Source organism: Vicugna pacos, chromosome 5 (genome assembly GCF_048564905.1).
Source record: "Vicugna pacos chromosome 5, VicPac4, whole genome shotgun sequence".
In the NCBI taxonomy this organism is placed as follows: Eukaryota; Metazoa; Chordata; class Mammalia; order Artiodactyla; family Camelidae; genus Vicugna; species Vicugna pacos.
Window position 1 is genome coordinate 5,993,036 of NC_132991.1, and position 18,543 is coordinate 6,011,578.

General features: G+C 42.7%; 1 protein-coding gene across 1 annotated transcript in view; it reads right to left on the minus strand.

Annotated features, from left to right (window-relative positions):
* The window catches only part of CNTNAP5 (contactin associated protein family member 5), a 730,584-nt gene that overhangs the window by 271,764 nt on the left and 440,277 nt on the right, over positions 1 to 18,543 (minus strand). The window contains exon 11 of the mRNA XM_072960805.1: positions 13,013 to 13,119. Within this exon, the coding sequence (XP_072816906.1) occupies positions 13,013 to 13,119 (107 nt within the window). The remainder of the gene's footprint in view (positions 1 to 13,012; positions 13,120 to 18,543) is intronic.

Consider the following 18,543-nt stretch of genomic DNA (forward strand, 5'->3'; position numbering starts at 1 on the left):
TCCATCCTCTGACAGCCCATGGGCTCCAGGCATCCCCAGTTTGCAAGTTATATTATAGTAATTCTATCGAATGCTCACTTGGATAACATGCAGCAATAAAATCAGATGTTAGCAGATGGATTCACTTGCATCCTCTTCCAGGCATCATGACGGCAGGATCAGAGACAGGAGTGAGGGAACGATTGCCAAGGTCTTCATCATCCCATTAGCTGCCAGCAGGAAATCTATGCTGCCAAAAACTGACTTTGACAGCTCCGCCGTTGACAGACTAATAAACTCAGCTACACGTCCTGCTATGGCGATGGACAGCTTTATTTTCTTTGTACGTTTTCTACGTGTATTTCCTTATCCAAAAGTCCCATTTATGCTTGTATCTTAAAATCAGGCCCCACGTATGCCAAATGAAAGATGATTTATAAGACAGTTTGAGAGTGAACGGGGGACTGGAGGTGAGAATTTTTTAAAAATATGCTTTGAATTCAAAGTAGGAGCCTCAGTTCTTTCATCAAATTGAAAACAGGAAGTTTGCTTTTCTTCTTGGGGACCAAAGAGGAAGCCTAATCACGTGGGGTATCACGTGATTTGTGGTTTTCTACTTTCTCTCGGTGGAGAAGGAATACAAATACCCCTCAAGGAAGGGTCAACAAGTTGAAAATTGGAACTGTGTTCTCTCAACATTTATTCTGTGTGTACAGTATTCCAGACCTGCTACAAGGTACCGGGGCCACGAAAAGCCAAAGGAGGTCAAACTCATGCCAAAGAAAGAGCGAAAGGTCAATGACTGCAACCACTTAGGCACCTCACAGTGACACTCAGGCAGAGTGCTATGGGAAAGAAATGATCCAGAAGAAAACTTAGGAAGAACATTCAGGGCTGAAAGAATGGTTGTAGAATCACATAGAAACTACACTTCGACAAAAATCAGCATAACACATTTGACAAAATAAAAGAATGGGGTGATGAAAAGAATCCGATGCTTTTAAGGAATGTCAATGAAGCAACCTAAATGTCCATCGACAGATGACTGGATAGAGAAGATGTGGTGTATCTATACAATGGAAAACCACTTAGCCATAAAAAGAATGAAGTAATGCCATTTGTAGCCACATGGATGGAACTAGAGATTATCATATTAAGTAAAGTAAATCAGACAAAGACAAATATCATATGATACAAATGAACTTATTTACAAACAAGAAACAGACTCACAGATATAGAAAAACAAGCTATGTTTCCAAAAGGAGAAGAAGGCAGGGGAGGGAGAAATTGGGAGTTTGGGATTAACAGACACACTCTACTACATATAAAATAGATAAACAACAAGGACCTGTGTAGAGCACAGGCAATTACATTCAATATCTTATAGTAACAGAATGGAAAAGGGTACAGAAAGGAATATCCATGTATAATTGGACCATTTTGCTGTATGCCTGAAATTAACACATCATTATAAATCAACTATACATCAATAATTTTTTAAATTGTATTTGGGAAAATAAGTCAATGAGAGCTACTGTAACTCCATACATATGGGGACATGACTGAACACTGTGTGACTGACAAGGGCCCCACAAGATGTAGGGCCACACTGCCTGGGCTGAGAGGCAGAGATCTGATCATCAAGATAGCGAGGAGCCTCTGAAAGATTCGATGCTGAGCAGTAATAGACTCAGCCCTTCTTTTAGAAAAAAGTAACAAAAACTAAATTTTAAATTAAACTTAGAATTTCACTGATAACACCTTATGTTGTCGAGAGCATGATACAGCAGAAGAGCCTTTTGCAGGGTACTCACACTGACAAGTCAGAGTCAAGAATATATGGATTTTAATCCTACTCAGGTCCTATAACTGAACATCCTCAGGCTGTCCATTCTGAGAAGCTCTGAATCTTAGGTTCTTCCTCTGATCACTTGCCTTGTCCCTCACCAAGGTTGCAGTGGGAACAAAATGATGTAAATATGTCAGAAAAAAAAAGAATCTGTAAGGGAGGGTTAGCATCACACTTGTCACAGGGATGTCACGCCCATTGACCCATGAATTTATCCCAGTCGCAATAAGGGACAGATTCTATTATTTTTCCTTGGTATATGAAACAAGCAAGGCTCAAATCAGTGAAATTACTTGCCATAGGTCACAGTGTTATTGTGTTGTAGCATTTTAATGGAGAAAAAATCTTTTCTGAATTTGATCTCTGAATCACACAGGCAAAGCATGTTTGCAAGATTCAAATTGAGCACATTGGGAAATTCTTTATTTCATGGCAATTTAGATAAAGTCTCACTCAACTATTTAAAATAGAATTGATAAACTATATTAAGCAATCACACTGTTTCTCTCATTTTCTTATTGCTTGTTACTCTCATTATTTTTCCTAGTTGACCCACTCCAGATAAAAGCCATATGGGTTCAACTCAACCCAATGCTTCAAAGGCAAGATACAAGGCTTTAAACATTTGGGACCCTCACACCCTTCCTGTTACAACTTGTTCCTCTTTTTAAAATTTTTGATCATTTTTAATTGAAGTATAGTTGATTTACAGCGTTGTCTTAGTTTCTGGTGTACAGCATAGTGATTCAGTTATACATATATATACTCTTTTTCATTACAGGATTCTACAAGTCACTGAACATAGTTCCCTGTGTTAAACAGTAGGACCTTGCTGTTTATCTACTTTATATAGAGTAATATGTATATGCTAATCCCAAACTCCCGATTTATTCCACCCCCCTCATCTTTGTTAGGCATAGTTTGTTTTCTATGTCTGCGAGTCTCTATTTTATAAATAAGTTCATTTGTGTCTTTTTTTCTAGATTCCACATGTAAGTTATATCATATGATACTTGTTTGTCTCTGACTTACAACTCCTAGGCATGTATCTGGAGAAAACGCCAATTCACAAAGATGCATGCACCCCAGGGTTCATAGCAGCACTGTTTACAATAGCCAAGACATGGAAGCCACCTCAATGTCAGCTTGTTTTTCTTTTAAAGGTTCTTTGAGGTAACAATGTGAAAGGGTACTCAGTGTTTTCTGAACCGCAATCAAGAGATGGGCTATGTGATCTGTGCAAATGTTATTCTGAGCTGGAACATCAGAAAACAGCAAAGATGAGAAACAGCATCTGTACAGTGTGATTATAACACACTATTGTACTGCAACAGACTTGTTCTGAGTTATACAACTGGAGCAAATCAAAATAATCCTTCTTAGTGACCATGCATAATCTATGTATAATGGACGTCGTACCCCTAAGGAATACGGGTTACAAACAGTATGTGACTTGCCCAAGGTCATTCACAACAGAGCTAGACCTGACTCAGGCCTCTTGTGCCTAGTCTGGGCTTCTTTCAGTGACACTGTGCCTCTCTGCCCTACCACTAATGACAACACCTGTGCCAGAATGTAATACTTGTTTAGTAATCGACAGTGTCAAAAATGTTCTCGTGGCCGTACGATTTGGTAGCATAGGAAGATAACTTGTTGAATGTCTCTCATACGAAAAATATATCAAATACATAACAGATTCCATTTCACATGGAAATGCCAAACCCCAAAGATGGTGCTAAGTGTTTTCCATCCCTCACCTCTAGTCCACACAGCAATGTTTCAATGAGTTATTATTGTTTTAGAGATCAAGCAACTGAGGCTGAAAAAAGGTAAGTCATTTCTCTAAGACAAGAAAGCTATAAATATAACCTAGATCTGTCTGGACCCAAAGCTGAGACACAGATGGAAAATGTGTCTTCAGATAGTGAGTTTAATACATATATGTCCAAGGTAGTTATTTCTAACTCACGGGACACACCAGAGCTTTGTGCTTCTACAGCAATTTGTCTTCTGTTGGTTGAAATACATTAGGAATAAATGTTCACTGTCCCCGTTCAATGTTCAAAGTCAATTTCAATGGTTCTCCAAGGGAAGTCAACATCAACAGTTAAATCATTCCCAGTTAATTATCATCTTTCATATTTTGGGCTCTTTGGCTGCTTCTAAAGATTTGGAATAAAGCCAAAACTTGTGATTACATTTTTTGCACATTGTCAATCCAATCCAAGTGTTTGAAGCTAGCTTTACTGTAGCCTCAATTAATGAGAGGAAGGGGAGGAGGGGGAGATAGCAAGAAAAAGGAAGGAAAGAACAGATGAAAAAATTCACCATGGAGGAAATAACTGTGGGAAACTCTTACATCATCGAGATGTGTCCAAAAGGCAGAAGATCAGTCTGAGGTGAATAGGCAACCTTCCTTCATCTTCCTCTCTAATTAGAAATCTTTGCATCTGTTTTGTTTTTAAATCTTACCATGTTCCAGAAAATATTTAAGAGTGCCCTTTCTTCCACTTAGAGATGTGGTCATGTGGAGAGGAAGGGTTTTCAAGCCATCTAGAACTGAGTTCAAATCTCACGTCCACCAGCTCTGTGGCTTGAGACACTTGGGCCATAAAATGATGTTTGCATTCATTGATCTTCTACTGGGTACCAGTCAGGGCCAGGTATACAAAGGGGAATTCACAGGGCATTGGCCGTTAGGAAGGAAAACAACATGGTGGAATAAATTCTATGTGAGTGGCTCCTGAAGGAACCAAGAGGAGCAACGTGGAGGAAAGGTCTGGGGAAGTTTTTGCAGGAGTTGACCAGGTTACTCAAGCCAGGAATGTAGTAAGATGTCTTTCTGGTCAAAAGATTTGCAGATGGGAAGACCCCGTTGTTTGGAGCAGTGCCACAGTCTAACGAGGTCAGAGCTAAGGAGGTGAGGGGGCCTCAGAAAGTGAGAGGACATGTATAAACCGTCCAGCACAGTGCATGACGCTTGAAAGACACTCAGCAAATGTGTGTTCCCTTCCCCTTAGACCGTGCCTGGAGCGAAACAGAAACAGCCTCTTGCTCATCCATATTTCTAGTCTTCCTTTGATTCTCACTCTTAAAAGACACTCTCCTGAGACTTCTCTGCCTACCAGTCCAGCCCTGGGTTCAGGTGAGGCCACCCCTCTGAGAACTCTTTCCCGTCCATCCCACCTGCTTGGCCTCTCCACAAAGTAGCACCCACTCTGCAGTTGGCTTTGTGCACATGACCGCACACTGCCTTGCGTTACTTGTTTGTTAACAGATGCAATGACGTTAATCTTTTCTCCTGAAGGAGAGTAAAATCATCCCAACGGCAGGGGATGGTTTGGAATCACCTGGACCCTACAACAGCTGTAAAAGTTATCAATTAATGCATCCTCTTGGCACAGCAAATCCCCATACATTCCCACACCGCCGACGTCACAGCTCCCCTAGAGAAAAACGGTGTCTTTCTTCCTCTTACTGTGCTTTTCTCCAACCTCTTATTTAAACATCCATCCAGTCATTCAATTACCAACCACCATGATGGAGAGGTAACCTGGGGGGAAGGGCTTGGATGTGTTTATAATCTATTCTTAGAGCACTTCTCTTCTGCTTTGCTGGTGACCACTTTTCCTTTGTTCTTACTTTTCTTTGCCTCATTGTTTCTTCTTAGTTGTGTCTCAGTTGTATTTCCTCATGAGTCCTTGGAAATGCTTTCCTCTGCAGTTTGGACTGCTGGTCTACCCTATCTGATTGACTTCATCTGCTCAACAGGCTTCAGCAACTATACACCCAGTGATTCTGATCTCCCACCCGCAGGCCTGACTCTGGGATTTCCAGCTACTTCAGCACCGTGAGCATCTCTACAGACAAACACTGCACCCCAAACTGAGCTGAAGACGAAGTCCATGAGATTTTCTCCTCTGTCTGCGTGTCCTCTGTCTGATCAAGTGGTAGCTGATAGTGATCAGGGACTTTGCACCTGCGAGGCATCAGCCTACATCCTTGATGGGGATTCTTGTATTTAATCTTCATAATATCTCTATTAGGGGCTGCTGTTTTTACTCCCACATCACAGATGAGGAAGTTGAAAGCACAAAGCACTCACATAACTTATCCCTGGTTATATACCTGGGAATTTGTAGGACCTGGATTTGACACAAGGCTGTCAGGCGCAGACAGACCTGGGGATTTAGTAAGTACTTCTCTTCATTCATGAAGTCTTCCAGACGACAAAGCTAAAAGGCATCCTTCTCTCTGCTGTGTTCGATTTGTCTTCAAGTCTGTTTGATCCAATTTTAGATATGCCTTTCAAGGCAGGTCTCGTCTTTCTAGCTTGCTCTGACCCTCACTATTTGCTGTCCCACAATTGCAAATAGCACCTAGCAGCTCTCCTTTGCACCCCACCTCAGGACATGCTCCACGGTACCATCGCAGTTACATTTCCAAAAAGAAATTGATAAACAAAAACATCCGTATTAGCATGTCAGTTTCCAGCATGAAAACAAAACCAAAACATGGTGACTGGCTCACAAGTGCTCAACAGAGAAGCAAGCTGCCTCTCAATGTAGCACTCATCTTCTGGCTGCAAATCCTGCCTCCCTGGCTTCCTCCTCTTCACCCTAGATTCCAGCTCTGTTAGGTATCTCAGAGTCCTCTGCTGCGTGTACCCTCATGTATCTCTGTCTTTGCACCTTCAAGTCTCTGCTCAGATGCCAATTACTGTAAAAACTTTCTCATGTCCCCCAGAAAGAGACAATGCCCTCACCCTGGGTACCGGGTGCCCTATCTGATCAGTCTGAGTATACAGCAAACAGCAGATAACGACCATGTGTCAGGGATCTGACAAAGGGTTGGAGACACGAAGAAGATTCAGACACCATCCTGTCCTTACCAAGTCCCCATTTAACGGCAGCCTGAATTTATTTTATTTTATTTTCCCTTCCTGAGCAATACCTTTTTATTTCTTTTTGTATCATTTTTAGAAAGTTATCTTTTACTTTTATTTAAGCTTGTAAATTTCCTTTAAACATTTTTATTGATGTATACTTGAGTGCATTATTATATAAGTTACAGGTGTACAGCATAGTGATTCACAATTTTTAAAGACTGCTCTCCATTTATAGTTATCATAAAATATTGGCTAGAGTCTCCGTGTTGTAGAAAATACCCTTGTAGCTTATTTTATACTGAGTAGTTTATACATTTTATTCCCCTCATCCTGCTTGCCGCTCCTCCCCACTTGTAACTACTAATTTGTTTTCTGTACCTGTGAGCCTGCTTCTTTTTTGTTCTATTCACTAGTTTGTTGTATTCTTTAGGCTCCGCACATAAGTGATGTCAAACAGTATTTGTGTTTCTCTGTCTGACATATTTCACTTAGCATAATGTCCTCCACGTCCATCCACGTTGCTGCTTTTAAATAAACCTCTTGTGACCAAAATTCATTGCCCTCCCTAACCTTTTGTTCCAACCACGGAACATCATGCAGTTAGTGGACCACTTAGATACAGTTAAGATAGCTGAAGTGTTACCCCTCTGTGATGGCTACCTTAGAGTCTAGAGCCCGACGGCTTGGTATCCTCCAATCAATGCCTGGCTATTGACTGCCCAGGGGGAGGAGTGCTGTATCAGTCTCGGGAGAGAAGATGGCTGACTGACATCCTCTTGCCCAGCTGAAAAGTGAGCTGAAAGGCATTGTCAGGATGTCGGAGAGGCTACTGTGAAAAGGGAGTAGCAGACGCTGAGAAATAGGGAAGAGACCTTGAAAAGGACTCTTGGTTGTGATCAGACCGGTATTGAGCAGAGCAAGGACGAGGTCCCACTCATGTTAGGGGACTTACGGGAGACCATCCGTAAGTACCTGGGTCACTTACAAAGTCTGCCAGACTCGGGAAATGTGAGAGTGATTGTCAATTGCATGGTAACTGACATCAGCCATGTTTGCAAAAGTGACTTACTTATTGAATGAGTAAATAAAATTGGAGACAATCTTAATGCCTATCATATAATTCACTTAAAAACAAATACTTTCTTTTATCTGGAACTCACCATGAGGATCAATAACAATTTCCATCTCAGTATGCAAATACTTTCATAAAAATATGTGTGAAAACATTTTATAAAATATAGTAAACAATTCTGGCTTAGAAGATGGAACAAGATCTCAAAAAATCATGATCAGAGTATAAACCATAGCAAGACTTTAGGAAAGCTAGTTCAAATATGAATCAAGATACTTAAAACTATTCATCATCTTTGACCCAGTGATGCCATCCCTAAGCCTAGTTCGAGAAAACAATAGAACGCATGGGTTAAAAAATTACTGAAGCACAAGGCTGCTCACGATTGTGATGGATATAATAATAAATGTTTGTAATGTGTGAAGTGATATTTATAATAAAAATGTCACCTCAAAAATTTTTTTAAAGATTAAAATGATTGAATAGATTCCACATACGAGTGATATCATATGGCATTTTTCTTTCTCTTTCTGGCTGATTTCACTTGCAATGATGATCTCTGGTCCATCCATGTTGCTACAAATGGCATTATTTTATTCTTTTTTATCTCTGAGTAGTATTCCATTGTATAAATATACCACAATTTTTTATCCAGTCATCTGTCAACAGGCATTTTGGTTACTCTCACAGAAACAGACTTGCAGACATAGTAAACAATTTTACGGTTACTAGGGGGGAAGGGGGTGGGAAGGGATAGATTTGGGAGTAAGAGACTTGCAAAATGTAGCCACTATATATAAAAATAGATGTAAAAAAACTTCATCTGTACAGCACAGGGAACTACATTCAATATCTTGTAATAATCTTTAATGAAAAAGGATATGAAAATGAATATATGTATGTATATGCATGACTGGGACATTTTGCTGTATGCCAGAAATTGACACACTGTAGCTGGTTGTACTTTAATTAAAAAAAAAACTTATTATAAAAAAAAGAATAATTTTTTAAAAATAATAGAAAAATAAATAAAATGGTTGAATAAAAGCAAAAGGACATTAATTAGGCTATTTATCGTGCAGTCATTAAAGCTGTATTTTTAGATATTGTAATACAAATTAAAAGCTTTGGGAATAAAGAAAAGAGATCTCAGACTTCCCCTATGGGAAAGTGCCTTATAGGAAAACCATAGGGGCTTCAGGAATGAGTGAAAAGAGCTACTTATGTGTCCTTTCTTGAGCGAGGCAAACACCCACATTGTCCCAAAACACAGCGTGTCTATTCCCTCTTCACGTCCTGGCTCTGGCCAATCTGTTTTTAACAGGGGACCCCGGTCCTTAACTCTATTTTAATTTTAGCTGTCCTTGCTGCAAACTCATCCTATTTCCTTCCACAATTTCATGATGATTCTAGGACACAGAAAGTTGATATCATCGCTCAGTCTTCTAGATCTGCATTTACAGTTATGGTATCACGATAGCTCTCTGGGTCTCAAGCCATACGAAAGATGTCAAGAATGCTCCATCATTAAGTTCACGTCCAGAGGCCTCCAACACATCTCCCTTGCATGAGAAAGGAAATCAAATAGAGGGTTTATTTTGCATCTGCGGCCCAATTCCCTCCATTCCAGTCCCAGCTCTGTCCTTTGCTGTGTTGCCCTGAGGAAGATGTGGCCCTCTCTGGGCCTCAGGGTGCTCAGCTATGAAATGGAGATGATGATAATAATAATCATTTCACTTTATCAGTGTGTTGTGGACCAATCTATGTATCAGGCTCCCATGATCAAAACCTCTTCCTTTTCATCTTAACTTGGATTCATAAATATACCATGACCAAGCTATACCTTGAGGACTCAGTGGTTTGGTTTCAATGACACCCCCTTCTAAACTTGCATGTTGTATGAAGCCAATAACCATGGTAATCATCTCTGGTGGTCTGAGATCTGATCATCGGGCAGGGTGCCAGGACTAGATCTAGACTGAAAACATTGCTTTACCTTCAGTTCTACTTCTGGCGAATAGGATCCAACTTAGAGGAGAAACTTGCTAACCCAAAGATCTTATGGACACGCTAGTGTTCAACGTCAGTTTATGGGATGTGGGATTGTCTCCCATTTCCCCCTTAGACAGGGAAGCAGCCATGGGTTGGAGAGGAATTACCCACACAGAGTCACCCATCACCTCTCACTAAGCAAGAGGTTTTGAACAAAGTGTGTTTGAAAAGTAACATAACTCGTGTACCAAGTTCTCCACGTGTCGTCAGGTGACAAGGAAAGAGAATTGAAATACAGTGGTGATATATCTAATTTTAACAGCAGCCTGCCACATTTAAAGACTTCAGGAATTCCCATTGGGCAGTTACTCAGAGTCCATCACATTCTCCTCCTCGGCCAGACCTCCTCTCTGACCCGCAAAACCAGGCAGAAGGAAGAGAATCCTCTCTGTCCTGAGTCTGCACTGTTGGTTCCCAGTTACTAGGAAGCACCAACGATGCAGAAAACAAAACCAACCCTGAAGAGCTTGAAAAGACAAAAGACAGTTCCTCAGGATAGTATGAGTTTTAACTATTATTATAAATGCCAGGAATCTGGGGCTCATGCCCTTACTGCTCTGACCGTGGGTGACTATTTCAAGAAGACAGACCCCAACACACCAGGACCCTGCCATTCCCAGACCAGCAGGGCTGTGACCGTGCACATTTTGCTTTAGCCTGAGGGGATCTGGTGTGCCGTCTTCTGTGTTTTAATAGCGCTCATCTCTGATCCCCCACATTCAAGAGACAGGCTTTTTGAAGGCAGGAAAGCCTGGCTGGTTTGACTCGGTTTACAATTCTGACTCAAAGCAGTGCTCCTCACCCAGTGGGGGACAGAGAGGGATTTGTTACAGGGAGGAAAATTCTGGAACTGCGCAAGCATCTAAGGTGTGTGTGGCAAACCTCACAGCCGCCCGAGCACCTCTGGTTTGTCCTGTCGGGGTGCCCGGAAGGGAAGAAGGTGTTTAAAAAGCATTGCAGCCCGTGGTACAGGCACTGAGCAATTTCACAGAATGGAGAATGGAAACTTGTTTTAAAAAATGGTATTTTTAAGGCTTGAATTCAACATGGAGTTTCCTGCTCACCAACTAAACATTAACATCTCACCTCCAACAATTTCAACTTCATACTTCTTTTAAAGGCTAGAAAATCTCTTACTTTCAGCCTAATGAGTGGAGAAATTCAGAGGGGAACATTCATAGAGATGAACTTCTCAAGAGATTGGGAACGTCTTTTAGAAGAAAGCGAACCAAATATGCTTTAAAAATCATACGAATGTCGTCATGTGATTGGGCCAAAATTTCGGTCGTTTTGGACTAAATCTTCCTTAAGTTTCTCTTGTCTCACCATGAAATTGGTGGCCACTCTGGTTGCCTCTGAGTTTCTCATGGGAGCACTGACATTCAGTCTGGTCGGTCCTGTGTACACCCTACAATGTGTCTGTACAAGTGAATATTGTTCTTGACTATTTAGGGATAATATTTCTGGAATCAGGCTCAACCTTTATAGATTTGTATTTATGGAGCATCTGCAATAAAAACATGTAATTTTAGCCTTCAGATGGCCCACAAGATTTTATTGGTTTTCCCTTATAGGATCTGTGACCAAAAACCTGAGCTCTGGAGGGTTAAAGTGATGTACTTGTTCTAGGACGAGAGCTTGGTAACACTTAGATCCAATCTCTCTCAGTCCAGTGTTTACTGCTCCAAGTATCTAAACAGAAAATTGTAAATAAAATGCAGCATGAGAAAGCCAGGTGGCCTTTTACATTTCTGCAGGCAGCTGACAGCAGTAACTGCATCCTGTGATGACCACTGGGCTAGAACCCCTCTGCTTTGATCAAAACCCTCTATGGTCATCACTGGCCTATGTTACATTCCAAGGCACAGAGGAGGTTCCAGAGTGACTGAGAGGTCTCCAGGGGTTAGAACAAATGTCGACATGATTCATCTTGGACCCGAGTCTGACTCTAGCCCAGCCAGCCTCCACCATCCCCTTTCTCTGTCCCGACTGCCATCACAGCAACAGCAGGGACTCGAGAAAAGCAGGTGAGATCCGCCCCCGAGGACAGACTCCCTGGAGCCCTCAGAATAGCTCCAGCCTTGGCTTGACGCTTACATTTTTCTAGAAGGTCCGTCTCCCACCCTCTGCCTCCTGAGTCAATGTCAAAGCTCACGTTTTCTGCGAAATCTCCCACAACGGTAGCCGGCACCTCCTCCTTCTGATTAGCTCTTTGTCGGCCAGACTTGCGGCTCATGTCACCCAGTTTGACATGCAATTCTCTAAACGGCAAACCTTCTCTATTTTGTCATATGCTTTTCGTTTGGTGATCCCAGCAAGACTATAAAGTCACAGAGGTCAGGGCTCATGGTATTAATTCCCTTCTCGCTGCTCACACTTATTCTTTGTGTGCTCCCACTGGCCTCCCTTCTGGCTTCCTTTCTGACCAGTTCTCACGGTCCACACTGTCCCGCGATGGAAATCTAAATGCACACTCCGATCCACATTCCGACCACAGGATCAGCTCAGACCTTCTGTCTGCAGCCCCCCTAAACCTGACAAGCAATCGTGAGGACTTAGCAACAGTGTGCTGGCTCTGCTGTCTCAGAGACAGATCCTACAAGGGATCTGGAACCCCAGTAGGGTTCCACCCCCTCCCCTCTTGAATTTAGGGGTGGCCGCATGACTTGATCTGGCCAGTGGGATATGAGGGCACGTCGTGTTTGCCACTTTCAAGGAGAAGCTTTTAAAAGCTAGCACAAGTTTCCTTGGGCTTCTGTCTCCTGGCCACAGCAACATTCCAGGTGATGGAGTCTCTGTCGGCCTCCCAGAGTGAGAGCACCATGGAAGAGAGTCCCCTCGACAACCAGGTACCACAGACAGGATGCGACTGCTGGTCACTTACTGAGATGGGGGTTGTCTATTACAGCAGCAGCACGGGGCCCATCCAGACGCCGCAGCTGTCCTCATGGCCCTCCTCTGCGGCACCCTGTCTTGCCTCTGCCTCAACACTTGCCCATCTCCAGGCTGTCCCCCCGGACGGCCATGACTCTGTGATGACAGGGCTTGTGTCTTCCAGCCTCACTGCACGCACTCACCACACGTGCCCACCCGTGTTGAATAGACCCTGAAGTGAACCCTGGTGTTCCTGGGCTGTTCCCACGTTATCAGAGCGAATCATGGATCGACTCACAGTTGTGACAGGTGGTGCCAGCGTAGCCTGTGTCGCTGCAGTTGCAGTAGAAGGTGGCCCAGGACTGGGAGCAGCTCCCTCCGTGTTCGCAGTAGTTTGGCAAACACCTGAAGAGAGACGGAGCAAAAGCAGATGAAATAATCCAGACCAGATGGCAAAAATGTCTTCTAGCCAGCTCCACGGATCGACGGTGGAGATCGGTCTGCCGTCCTCCTGTACCTAAGTGAGACCTGAACACGTCAACATAACACCACATGTTCACCGCGAGGGGTGGGTCCATCTGGGCAGCAAAAAGCACAAAGCTGATTCAGGCAATTCTGTGAAGCGTTAAAACTCCAGTGCCCATTCTCATTGACCGCCCGTTCATTTGAAGTGCTCAGAATGTGGATGGTTTTTCATTTACCAGAGAACAAAATAGACAAAGATAGTAATTTTGCATTTTGGAAAGGTTTTGCGTTTTTAAAGGAAAGGGGAAAGGGGCAGATAATTGAGGTCATAATCCTCCAGCTTGTCTTTTGGGTGATGGCCAGGAATCTATTTCAAACGACCCATGAAATTTTGAAAAGAGGATACCGGGTCACTGGAGATGTAAGGGAATTCTGTAATTTTAAAAGTGCCAAGGCCACCCTGAAAATGAGGCCTTTACTACTTACAATGAAAACAGCATAGTTATTCTGAAAAATATTTTCACCGTACACTTTAAAAACTCTCTGAGACAATTGTATAATTTGACCCAGCAATCACACCTAGATGGCTGTTGTCAGCATATATTTCAAAATACAAAAGCTACGTGGCTAAATTATCATTATTCACAATAGCGTCAGAATGAATTAGTTTGTGTGCAACACAAGAAAATTTCTTAGGAAAGCTGTAGTACGTGAAATTAGCAGGCTGTCAGAGAACTAACAAACGATGTTAGCAGAAAGCACTGTAAAAGACTGGGACTGGATGAAGTGAAAGTTCAAGACATGAAGCATGCTCACGATGAAATAAAGCAAACGCTTTATACTGCAAAAAAAAAATGCTAAGTGTCACTCGGACTAATGGTGGTGGCGGCAATGTGCATTTCCTCTGGACAAAGATCACGGACTTCAGGGTCACGTGTATCTGAGTTCAAATCCCAGTACAGCCATTTACTGCATGGTGTCTTTGGGTAAATCTCTACACTGCAGGCATTGTTGCTACAAAGAAATAACCGGGCAAGTGTTCAATTTATAAATGAATAAAAATTAACAGTAAAAGCAACAGGGTGGGTATAGCTCAGTGGTAGGGCACGTGCTTAGCATGCACGAGGTCCTGGGTTCAATCCCCAGTACCTCCATTAATGAAAAAAAAATGTAAAAAGGATAAAAGCAATGATAAATGCTGAAATTGTGGAAAACCATCTTTACAGGATAAGTAAAATTCCACAAATTTCAACAGGCACAGGGTCTAAAGTGTGAGATTACAGAAGTGGTGTAACAGATAAAAAGGTTTACTGTGGAGCCTCGGAGCACGTGAGGCAAGGAGCTGCGGAATGATTTACCCTAAATGTCCTGTAGAGGTAGGAAACCCTCCAACAAGGGTTATCTCAAAGCCCAGAAACCAATATCCCTGCATACGCTCAGACATATTACGAGAAATTTTCTGCTCAGCACAGTGAACACACAATTATGCTGACAGGGCTTGTGTTTGGTAAGAGCTTATTGGTAACTCCGTGGTATCCAGCTAAGGCTTAAAAATGCAGGGAAAAAAAATAGGGGAAAAGAGGACCCAGTAATTTCACGAGAGCACGTGTGGACAAAAATCCACCCAATAAATAAATAAACAAAATACGGGCCCTTCTTCACTCCAAATTCTACCCCTTCTTCTTGACTTCCATCCCCAGCTCCTGGTCTGGATGGGAGAGAAAAGGAGTAATAGAATTGTCACTTGGAGGAGCCACTCTTTCCGCCCCGCATGAACCTTGTGCTGAAGAGAAGTTAAATACACTTGAAGCATCAGTGGCATCAGGTACAAAATCCAAGCATGAATCTCTGCCTCCGCTTGTGCCCTGATGAAGAGCCGGGGAAGGACCGCCTGCCTCCATACTTGTTCTTCTTCCGCATCCCTTGTTTCCGGAGACTGCTTCTCCTGCCGTGTGCCTTCCCCAGTGTTTCCCCTCTGAAACCATCAAATCCTTACATGACATCCCTAGAGCTCCATTCCAGCCCATCCCGCCCCCTCCCCCGATGCCCCCTACACACACACACTCTGATCCCAGGATTGACAAATAATGGTGTTATTTCTCTCTTCCCTCCCTCAACAAAAAGTTAATTGCTTTCTGTTTTTAATTTTGACATTTACTTCTTGGGACTAATTAGTTTTCTTTCTTTCTGTCTTAATGGAGGTACTGGGGATTAGAACCCAGGCCCTCGTGCATGCTAAGCTCATGCTCTACCACTGAGCTATACCCTGCCCCTTGCAATGATAGCTGCTTTAAAGACTCAAAGTTGAGCAAAATCAGGTCAGTAGGTACTTATCCTATAGTTCTTTTGGTTTTAGCACCAAGAAAGCTCAGATCAGACACCTCTTTTTTAAAAATTAAAAAAAAAATTGGGGGTGGTAATTAGGTTTACTTATTTATTTTATTTTTTGAGGAGGAACTGAGGATTGAACCCAGAACCTTGTGTATGCTAAGCATGCGCTCTACCACTGAGCTATACCCTCCCCCAGCCCCTTTTTGATGACTGAAGCTATAAAATAAAAGCTCAGAAGTTCTCATTGGCCATGAGAAGAAAGCTTGTCTGCAGTGTGAGAAAGAGAGATAGAGAAAAAAAAAGCTGAGGTCCAGGATACAGCGGAAAAGAGAGATGAGGGGGTCCTGACAAGACTCATGGGGCTGATTCCTGGTGTTCTCAAGATTAGGGTGCAGGTTGTTTTAATCTATCTTAGATTCTGTGAGATACACTAAGATCTTTCTAGGAAAACCCCCATTTGATTCAGGGTAGCCTGAGCTGGGATTCTTTTCTGTGAACCATCTTAACTTTTTGTAAAACAGCGTTCTTTAAATACAGGCAGAATTGGAAACACCAGTTCCCTTATAAGTTCATGCTTTAAAATATTTTTAAAACTCAAGATCAGCAAGCTAAGATGGGCACTTAGCAGGAGGGATCTTGTGGAAAACTATCAACGCTATCTGGGTCCTCTGAACATGTTTTGAAAAGCCTCACACAGACCTTGTGCTGCCCTGTTAGTAAACTCAATTTACCAACAAACAAGTAGGCAAGAAATTCATTTGCTTATGGTCACTTAAAAAAAATGCTGTATTTCTGAGAGGGAAAAAGAGTACTTGGCTAGGGAGAAATCTAACATTCACAGAATGAGAAAAAAATAAATGAATACATATGGGGCTGCCTTTGAGCTGGATTCGTTTGGGTTCAACACCCACCGTGATTAGAAAAACTCATCTGTAAAGTAGATGATCAAAAGAAGACGCACAACCCCAATTTGCTTGTTTAAAAGGGGCAGTTTTACAAGGATCATTTCCGTATTCTTTAATCAGGTCATTTCCACTGGTGTTTTGTGTCTTTTTCTACTCGGTGTGCACTGAGCACTTAAGACGTGAACCCGGGAAGAGGACAGGGTATAGCAACGGTGGAGCACAGAGACTGTTACGTGCAGGGACAGCCACGATCTCAGGGTGAAGGTGCTGAATTCAGATCACTAGGAGATGATCATTCTGAACTGCTCTCTTCCAAAATCCTCATCATAATTCATGTATCACTGAATCTGCTGGATAGGCCCGCTTGAGGCATCATCTGTGGTGGAACAAACAAAGCTTTCCACATAAACACTACTGTTTTTGTCATATTCTTCCGGAGCCCGAATGAGCTGGCATCGTGACGTGTGTCATCCAGGACTCGGGGAGCAGAACACACACATCAGAAGCCATTCCCTCTTGGTAAAAGCAGGGTATGTGTGATCAGCAGGGAGATGAGAGAGAGATTTGAATGAAGGGAAGGTGGAGAAGAGTGAGGAATGGAAGGAGGGAAAACAAAACAATACAATAGGGACAAACGTCATATACACAAGTTTTATACAGGACTGTATAATTTTCCACAAAATCCAAACTTCCTCCAGAGGGAGGGTGTAGCTCAGGGGTAGAGCTCATGCCTAGCGTGCACAAGGTCCTGGGTTCAATTCCCAGTACCACTGTTTAAAAAAATAAAAATAAAACCTAAAATTACCTCCCCCTATTAAAATCAAATCTTAAAAAAAAAAAGAAAAAACTTTCAATAGAGAAGAAAGATCTTTGCTAGTTGGGACGGTAGACCATCCAGGTGAGAGATGACATGGGAGCAAGAGTTGTCCAGAGTGGACCACCGACCTCATTAATGGTCATGTTCATCTTCAAGAGTGTATGTGCTGGCTTCGCTGTTGTGATTTTGTGGTGTGAGATATGGAGGAGAAAAAAATGCTTCTCCTGAAAGATGAACAGCAGGGGAGGCCGTTAAAGAGGTGGCTTCAGAGAAGAGAGTATTTTACAGGCTGTTGAGAGATTGACTTACTCGGAAGACTGGAGTCCAGTTTCCTGGTCAGCACATTTTCTGCAAGACACACTTCTTCCCTATTTGCATTAGAAAGAACGGAGGGACCCCTGTGGTTTACCTTGAGAAAGATCCGACTGGTTCCTTCCCTAACTTCACTTTTAAGTGAGGTGGAGCACTTTTCCCTCTGGAGTGGACGAGGCCTGGGCAAACCCTGAATAGAGCAGTGGGACCCAGTGAAGTTTTGGGAAATGCAGTCTCTCAATTTGTTTATCATTTGGAAAATTTCACAGAATAAATATGACTTTGGGGCTGCTCTTAAACAAGTCAGATTGCCAAGCAGCAGTCAAATCTCATGACTTTATGTTTCGAGTTCATTTTCCTCTCCTGAAATCCAGACCCATCAATCTGGCTGCCTGCTTCCCAGTCCAACAGATGTTACAAACTGCATGCCCCTACCTGAATTTCTGACCTCCTTCCTCACCCCCCGACCCCACCTTCTCCACCCATAGCTTCCCTATCAGAGGGCAACTCCGTACCTGCCACTGTCCAGACCCCCAGACTTGCAAGTCCTCTCTTCCCCTGCAGCCCACATCTGAGATGTGAGCACATCTCCTTGGCTCTGCCTTCAGAACCTGCCCTGCACTTCTCCTCACCTCCACTGCCCCTACTCTGATCCAAGCCAGCAGCATCTCTAACCCAAACTGCTGTGATTCTCGGCTAACTGATCTCCCAGCATCCATGTCTGATCCCTCAGTATATTCCCATCACAGGAGCAAGAGAGACCCTTCTCACATCTAAGGCAGATCGTCTTGAAACCCTTCAAGGACTCTGTTTTTTTTTTAATTTTTAAATGACATATAGCTGACTTACAATGTTTCTGGTGTACAGCAAAGTGATTCAGTTATACGTGTATGTAAATCTATTCTTTCTCAGATTCTTTTCCATTATAGCTCATTACAAGATATTGGCTATAGTCCCCTGTGCTGTACAGGAAGGGCTCCCAGTTTTCATTCAGGCAAA